Source organism: Gigantopelta aegis, chromosome 10 (genome assembly GCF_016097555.1).
Source record: "Gigantopelta aegis isolate Gae_Host chromosome 10, Gae_host_genome, whole genome shotgun sequence".
NCBI classification, from domain to species: domain Eukaryota; kingdom Metazoa; phylum Mollusca; class Gastropoda; order Neomphalida; family Peltospiridae; genus Gigantopelta; species Gigantopelta aegis.
In genome coordinates this window covers 74,813,786-74,822,548 of record NC_054708.1, presented here as the reverse complement: position 1 = coordinate 74,822,548, position 8,763 = coordinate 74,813,786, and the positions used below count along the sequence as shown (strand labels likewise).

The window sequence follows — 8,763 nt, the reverse complement described above, 5'->3', positions numbered from 1 at the left end:
AGGGGATCGTTGTCCGTCCGCACTGGTAAATATTTTATTTCTGCTCTATGTATAACCTTGATGTGATTGATGTGACTTTAAATATTTTAATACTGTATTATACCAATATTATTTAGACGGTGCTGCCGGTAATCTGACGCAGTAAACTGTAGGCTCACTGTTCTAATATATATAAGGCTTATCCAGTCATCCTAGAGGACCTAGGTAAACTGTAGGTTATTGTCTTTATTGTGATAGGTACCAGTATTAATTCTGTATTACAAGGTTACTGAATGAGTAGTTAAGGGTTAATTAAAAATTAACCAGTTAGGAATAGAGTTGTAATTCCTTTATTAATTAAGTTCCCCTGGAAGCGTTTCTCAATTATCACACGTGTGGGTGTTGTGTCACGGTGAAGTGATTAGCATATTGTGTAAACTAGACACCTAGAGATTAACTAATTAAGTGATCAGTTCTGGGTTGTTATTATTTGTTGTTGTTAATTAACTACTGCGGCAGTACATTTGTCAGCGTAGGTTAATACAGATTCCAAAGTGTATTGTGTTTTTGTTGTGTTTTCTAGTGAACTAAACGTGCTATAATAATATATACTTTATATAAGATCTTATCTCTGATCATACCTAGTCGAGTCACGCGGGTATAACTGCCCGTTACAGAGAGATCTAATAAATATACAGTTAGGAGAGATATTTCGATAATCGTGTGTTTCATTCAGTTACGGGTATTATAGGATCCCCGTGACACATACATACATACATACATACATACCCCTGTTTATATATACTGGGGATGTAGGGGTAGTGGTTAAGGCTGATGGCTTTAGGGTTTGAATTCCAGTAACGGCTCCCAACGAAAGTGAGTTTAACGGCTCAGTGACACCAGTCTAACTGGTAACAACTAATTATCAAGCCTTTTCCAGTACATACAGCGCAAAAAATTGGCGAGTGGGCCCAGGATATCGTGCTTGAACCTTAACTGGACATAAGCTGTAAGTTAAAAACAAGATTCCAATATGTAGTAAGTCCGCAATATGTGTCAGAGTTACAGTGATTTGTTGTTTTTAAAAGAAGAAGTTTACATTTTTGTTGTTGTTTTGTGGGTTGTTTTTATTCCGTTTCTTTTCTTCTTGTTTGTGTGTGTGTGTCTGTGTGTGTTGTGTGTGTGTGTGTGTGTGTGTGTGTGTGTGTGTGTGTGTGTGTGTGTGTGTGTGTGTGTGTGTGTAGGGGGGCGTTTTTTGGAGGGGGTTGATGAGGAGTTATTTTTTTTATTTATCGTTGAGCGCGTGTGTGGGTTTTTTAAGAATATGTACCAAGTACAATACACTGACCATTTTATGTTTCATGTTGGTTTATTGTAAACGTAAACAATTTGTTTTTGTGTAAGCATCCATTACGAACAAAACACAGCGGATTGCAATAAACCATCTGATAACATACATTTCAATCTACCGTGTACACTACTATTAAATGCAGTGTTACATATAACATAACAAACTACATTATAATGCTAAAATATTAGCACTGTAAAAGTAAGTGTAAACATTCACATTTATCATTTGAATTTAAACTGAAGTATGGAATATAACAATAAAATTAACACTGAAAATATACATTCAAATCTTAATGCACATTCAAACCAAAATAAGGAATACAATATAATGTATATAAATTAACAGTGAAATTCTATTCACACATTCAAATCATAATGCACACTGAACCTAAATTAAAACACTTCATTAAAAAGTAAAATAATTAACACTGTATTCATTGGAATTGTAATGCATATTAATGCTACAATGAACACAAGAATATTATAAGATTAACTAACAAAAGTGTTGTAGAGGCGAATCAATATATAACTCCCCCTTCTTCAGCACTTCAAGCATCTGTCGATGTCTCTCAAACACATTTGAATCTTAAAGACATACTGTCACAGATTTAAGGACCTTATTTCTTTAAAAATGGATAAGAAATAAAAATTACATTAATTGTTGGAAACCAAATCTAGCTATCGCATCACCGTAACTGAACCATGGTCGAGTGAAATCCATGTCATCCCTCTCGGCAATTTTAGGTTTTGAATTATGGACCATTGCCATAATTCAATTATTTTTACAAAATGACATTAATAAATGGAGTATTGTGGTTATGAAGATGGCTGAATAAAGTACATTTAGGGACAAATCAAATTATATTTGTTCAGGTAATACTTTGTTAGTCCATTAAATAGGTCAGTGGTCTGTGACAATATGCCTTTAAATCAATAAAAGGTATAAAAACAATAAACCAGAAAGCTATTATTTACTGACATTGCTTTACTGATAACATACCATGCTAGTATATTTTCGCAGGGTCTCACATTTGGTATTTATTTAGATGTCACAACAATTCCCTAGATACGAAGTTCAAAAACGTATAAACTAGCAAAATATATTGTTCACCCTTATTTGACAAATATTTTAATAAACCGATTTAGCGTTTAGTTTTAACTTCTTAATACATATATATATAACACTTTATATTTTTTTAACAAACATATTTGTTATTTTCTAAAACTCACGTCGATTATTACTATACATATCCGTGATTTTTATTTTATTTTATTTTAGGATATGCATAGAAATCAATGATTTGATATTAAAACATATTTAAAATACATTTATAAATAAGACATTAAAACTCAAAATTCAACATTTTCTTCATTTTAATAAATAGGTGAAAACTGTGTTTCAAATATTTTTATCAATATTCCAAGAAGAACCAGATTTAGTGAATCTATAATATATAATCAACATTTATTCATATTTGAAATGACATAAAAGATAATAGTTAATAGTTAATAAATTACTCTTCTTAAACATTTTCTTACAAACTGTTATATGGGTGGACGATACTTTAAATATCCATTAAAAAGTGCACCCTCCACACACACACACACACACACAGAAGAAAAAAAGATACTGAACATTACTTATTTTAAATACATCAATATTTATTACATAAATAGTTAACCAACATATTTCTTTAAAGAAAGAAAAAAAATGTAACGATGACCATATCCAGGGCCGTAGCTAGGATTTTTTATTTGTGGGGGGGGGGGGGGGGGGCAAGTGAGTAGTTAATAGTCTAAAACTCCTTTTCTTTAAGTTTCTATAGTGCTTTCCGAATTTTTTCTAGGGGGCAACTGCCCCACTTGCCCCCTGCCCCCTGCTAGCTACGGCCCTGATATCCCTGTGTGATCCTAATCCTGTAATACACTATCCTACTCCTGTGATATATGATCCTAATCCTATAAGAGATTACCCTACTCCCATGAAAGATTATCCTACTTCTACATTATATAACCCTAGTCCTATAAAACATGACTCTATTACCATAATACCGGTAGACTATCCTTCTCCTATAAAGATTATCCTTCTCCTATAATAGATGATCCTTCTCCTATAACAGATGATCTTACTCCTATAACAGATGATCCTTCTCCTATAACAGATGATCTTACTCCTATAATAGATGATCCTTCTCCTATAACAGATGATCTTACTCCTATAACAGATGATCCTACTCCTAAAACATTTTAGAGTCCATTAAGTTATCGCAGAAACATTTTGGATTTTAGGGTATGTAGATAGAACAGTTGATTGAGTTGCTTCAACAATACTGACTGACATACTCATAACAGTGAAGGACAATGTTAAACAGCGAAGGCCTAATCTGTCAGTATGGATACAAACATTTGAAAAAGAGTGAATCGAGATTTAAATATTTTCCTAGATAAATAACACTTCATATATATATTTTTTTAAGGTGTAAACCTGGAAATATTTAGTTACTACAGCATACGACAATTGAATTAAAGTGGACTTTCTTTTTGGGCGGAGTATCTTCCTTGGGTGTTCTTCTTTGTTACCAGTTGCATTGCTTTGCGATGGCTCAGACAACTCAAGTTCTTGCTTCTTTCTTTTTGTTCCAATTTTCACTGCATTCTAAAACAAAATAAACAGCACAATTATATGTGTATTCGTGTGTTTATACTTCTTTATACATTTGCATGCACACAGACACATACGCACACATGCACACACGCACACACACATACAGAGAGAGAGAGAGAGGAGAGAGAGAGAGAGAGAGAGAGAGAGACAGAGACAGAGAGACAGACAGAGAGACAGACAAACAGACCGATAGACAGACATAGACACTGAGAGACAGTTTTTGTTCGTTGGTTGGATTTTTTTGGGGGGAGGTGGGGTTGGGGGGGTTGTTTTGTCCTGATATAGATATTGTGTAGGGGGTAGGGGGGGCTGACTGAGATCGAGGACGCAAAGATTGCTGGATGATGATGATGATGATGATGACGACGACGATAACGACGATGATTAGTTCTGTACACAACAAACATACAGAGTCAAACACCATTTCAAGCCATAACAGAGACCTTGTGTTCGTTAAGAAAAACAAGCAGAAATTATTTTATATTCTTTTCAAATCAAAACACAAAACTCACGTCTGGTTTTGCTTTTTTGTCTTGTCCTGCTCTGTGTTTGCGTCCAGCTTTAGGTTTGCTTATTAACCCTTTCAAGCTTCGACCGTCTAAACAGCGAAGCCGTTGTGACAGAAGATTCCCGGACGATTCCAACAGTAACTGAAGATTTCCACGTCGTTTTCTCGTTTGTATCTGTTAATAAGAGAAAACGTAAATTCCAATATGAGTAAATAAAGAAGAAAGAAAGAAAGGAAAAAGAAAGGAAAAAACCCAAATAAGCAAACAAACCAACCAATCAGTCATTCTTATTTCATGTCTATTATTAGATAAATAAAGAGTGGTTAAACACAAATTCGTTACAGGGACTAGGTACTGTAACTTTGAAGCCATTGTAAGCTTTTTTCATTAGTAGCAAGGAATCTTTTATTACGCACCAGTCCACAGACAGGAAGGTACATACCACGGCTTTTGATAGACCAGCCGTGGTGCACTGGCTAGAACGAGAAATAGTCCAATGGAGCTACTGACAGGGGTAATACCTCTACGAGAAGACAGTTTATTGGAAAGACGAAAGAAATTTGCCCTTTAATTATTTTCAATTTCTTGGCTTCCTCATCACATAATAGCATATGGTACCCCGTCAATGGTTGACTAGGAACTTTAGTCATCAATGCTCCTCTCTTTTAATTAAAACTAAAAACAAAGTTAGAACACATTGATTTATTAATAATCGGCTATTGGATGTCAAACATTTGGTAATTTTGTTATTTAGTCTTAGAGAGAAAACCCGCTTCATTTTTCCATTAGTAACAAGGGATTTCTTTTATATGCACCATCCCACAGACAGAATAGCAGATACCACGGCCTTTGATATACCAGTCGTGGTGCACTGGCCGGAATGAGAAATCGCCCAATGAGCTACCGACAGGTTAAAACTAAAACTACACCTTCTTTTTTCGCCGTTGATTGGTTCCTGTAAGGAGCGGGTATCCCTCCTTGGATCTGCACATGACTCCCCTCAACACCCGCCGGTCGAGACAGAGCAGTCGCTTACACAGGACGCTCCCCAGGGACTCCAGGACCCGGCCCAGCTCCTCCTGCACGGACTTGTCCGTCTCCTTCGTCTTGGATTTCTAACGAAAAGAAAAATCATCGGCTTTTGGAAGGAAATGGTTTATTTAACGACGCACTCAAACACATTTATTTTCGTTAAAGCGAGCGGCCGGTTAGGATACAGCTTTATATGGCGTCGGACATATGGTTAAGGACAACACAAATATTGAGGGAGGAAACCCGCTGTTGCCGCTTCATGGGCTACTCTTTTCGATTAGCAACTAGGGATCCTTTATATGCATTATCCCATAGACAGAATAGCACACACCACGGTCTTTGATGTACCAGTCGTGGTGCCCTAGCTGGAGCGAGATCGGCTATTCGATTTCAAACATTTGGTAATTCTGATACGTAGTCATTTTCCTAATGCAGCAAGGGATCTTCTATATGTACTTTCCAACAGACAGGAAAGCACATACCATGGTCTTTGACCAGTTGTGGTGCACTGGTTGGGTCGAGAAAAACCCCAATCAGGTGAATGGATCTATCGATGTGGTTCGATCCTGCGACGCAAGCACCTCAAGGAAGCACTCAACTGACTGAGCTAAATCCCGCCCCTAACAAAACGAATTTAACAACGCACTCATGTTGGCGGCGAGACGTAGCCCAGTGGTAAAGCACTGGCCTGGTGCGCGATTTGTCTGGGTTCGATCCCCGTCGGTTGACCCATTGGGCTATTTCTCATTCCAGCAAGAGCACCACAACTGGTATATCAAAGGCCGTGGTATGTGCTATCCTGTCTGTGGGATGGTGCATATAAAAATATCCCTTGCTACTAATGAAAAAAAGTAGTGGGTTTCTTCTTCGAGACAATATGTCAAAATTACCAAATATTTGACATCCAGTAGCCGATGATTAATAAATTAATGTGCTCTAGTGGTGTCGTTAAACAAAACAAACTTTAACTTTCAACACATTTGTATTTACAATTGTTACGTGGCATTGGACGTAATATGGTTACATAATAAGAGATAAAAACTTGCGGCTACTTTTTAGGGATAGTTTATTTTATGTGTACCATCCCACAGACAGGATTGTAAATACCACGGTATTTAATGTATCAGTTGAAATGAGAAATAGCCCAATGGGGCCACTGAAGGGGATCGATCCTAGACCAATCGAGTAGCAGGCGAACGCTTTACTACTGGAATATGGGTGTAGTGGTTAAGCCACGGGACCTAAGGCTGGTACGTACTGAGTTCGCATCTTGGCAACTCAACATAGTGTAAGGCCACTACACCAACTCCTCTCTCACTAATCACTAACCCACTGTCCTCGACAAACGCCAAGATAGCTAAGATGTGTGTGCAGGACAGCATGTTTGGGCCTTATTTGAATATACGTCATAATCGATTAACATGGAATGAAACAAAAATATCGATTATCCTATCGTAGTTATAATAGTCGAAATAAAAACATTATCAACATTGAAAAAACACGTTTGTTTTTATTAATATTCATGATACTTGCTATTTTGACTGTAACAAACGATCTTTGTGGTGATATTACACTGATCTTTATAGTGATATGACATTGAAAACTTTTAATATAAATATTAAACAAAATTTAACAATCACCTTCCTTGTTCGTTGTTCAATTCCGTTTTCAGTGTGTGAGTTGCAGACTAAGCACTGTAGGTGTTTCTCCTTCATGCAGAGACGATGGAACATGTCCCTTGTGTATTCCAGAAGTAGCTGGACCTCTGCTCGCCTTTTCTTTTTCCTCTCCTTTGCATTCTGAATTATAAACAATAACGGTTATAGTATTAATAATAGTAGTAATAATCACACATACGTACACACACATACATACATACACACACACACAAACAATATTATATTCATACAAGCATACAACACACACACACATACGCACATACACACACACACACACTCACAAAATATATTATATTCATATAAGCATACATACATACAAGCATACATACATACATACATGCCAGTGCGTTAATATCTATGTATGTAACAGTCAACCTAGACATACATACAACATATAGATATTCATACATAAATGCATACCTAGTGGCTATATACCTACCTACCAACTTACCTACATACATACATACATACATTAATGCATGCATAATTACAGAGACCGGCATGTACGTGCATACAGACAGAACTACAGAAATACAGACAGACAGAAGATGTTCATGTGTGTGGGTGTGTGCTCTGCGGAAATACGATCATACTACTTTATATTAGTAATATTTTAAAGGGACATTCCTGAGTTTGCTGCATTGTAAGATGTTTCCAACTAATAAAATATTTCTACGATTAAACTTACATATTAATTTTTTTTTTTTTTTTTAAATATTAGTGTCTGTATATTCAAAGTGTTTCTGTCGTCTTAATATTTGAAAGACACCGAAACTGGATTTTGTTTTCAAATAATTTCGTATGTATGAAAAAAATTATTTTAGGAAATAAAATGAAATTTAACCTCGTACAAATATTAGAACGATCAGAAACACGTTTATTATACAGCCACTAATATTTTATGCAGAAAAATATATTTGATATATAATTACAATCGTTAAAAAGTCTCTGTTAGTCGATAACATCTTAAAAATTGCAGCAAACTCAGGAATGTCCCTTTAAGTCAATTCAGGCAATAACGTTTTCAAAGAACACAACGTATCGGAAAGTTCTGTCCTAAAAACTATTCACAGTTATGTAGGAGACGGGCGGTGTGTCGGGCAGAAGCTCTCAGACACACTGTCCCACACACCTATAGGCTTCATATTAAAAATGGCTGCCAAAACTCTAAATATAATATATATACGTCATAATAATTATTTAGATCACATATAAGGATATTTATAATTTAAAAACATTGTTTCCAAGAACAAAATATTACACTAAATGGGTAGCATATGTTTCAAATTCAAAGATCACCTGACTGCAGTCTGTCTCCGCACATAAATCTGATGTTGTTGACATGCAACTCTCACTCAGTGTCACCTGGCTCGGGTTTGGAGTTAGCGGTTCTACGTCATTATCTTCATCGTCTGCCCCAATATCTGCTTCAATCATTGACGACAAGAATCGCAAAATTTTTAAAAAGCTGCTGGACACTGGCACTCTGGGTAGGCGTCGCGATTCCCCCTTGTCTTGTGGACAGCTATCTCCATACTCTCCTAACTGC

At 36.2% G+C, this 8,763-nt stretch overlaps 1 protein-coding gene across 1 annotated transcript; it reads right to left on the bottom strand.

Moving 5' to 3' along the window:
* Positions 1–3,104: 3,104 nt before the first annotated feature.
* LOC121384304 lies at positions 3,105–8,669 on the bottom strand. Its single transcript, XM_041514626.1, has 5 exons — positions 8,514–8,669; positions 7,176–7,334; positions 5,433–5,618; positions 4,507–4,677; positions 3,105–3,985 (listed from the first exon to the last, which is right to left on the bottom strand). Exons 1-5 carry the CDS (start codon positions 8,649–8,651, stop codon positions 3,770–3,772), a joined length of 870 nt encoding a protein of 289 aa, XP_041370560.1. The 5' UTR covers positions 8,652–8,669; the 3' UTR covers positions 3,105–3,769.
* Between the last annotated feature and the right edge of the window lie 94 nt (positions 8,670–8,763).

Coding starts and splice junctions, on each gene's coding strand:
- LOC121384304 (XM_041514626.1), bottom strand. CDS start 8,651: ATGATTGAAGCAGATATTGGGGCAGACGATGAAGATAATGACGTAGAA. Junction 5,619..7,175: donor TTGAACAACGAACAAGGAAG/GTGATTGTTAAA, acceptor TCTTTTCGTTAG/AAATCCAAGACGAAGGAGAC. Junction 3,986..4,506: donor ACAAAAAAGCAAAACCAGAC/GTGAGTTTTGTG, acceptor ATTTTGTTTTAG/AATGCAGTGAAAATTGGAAC.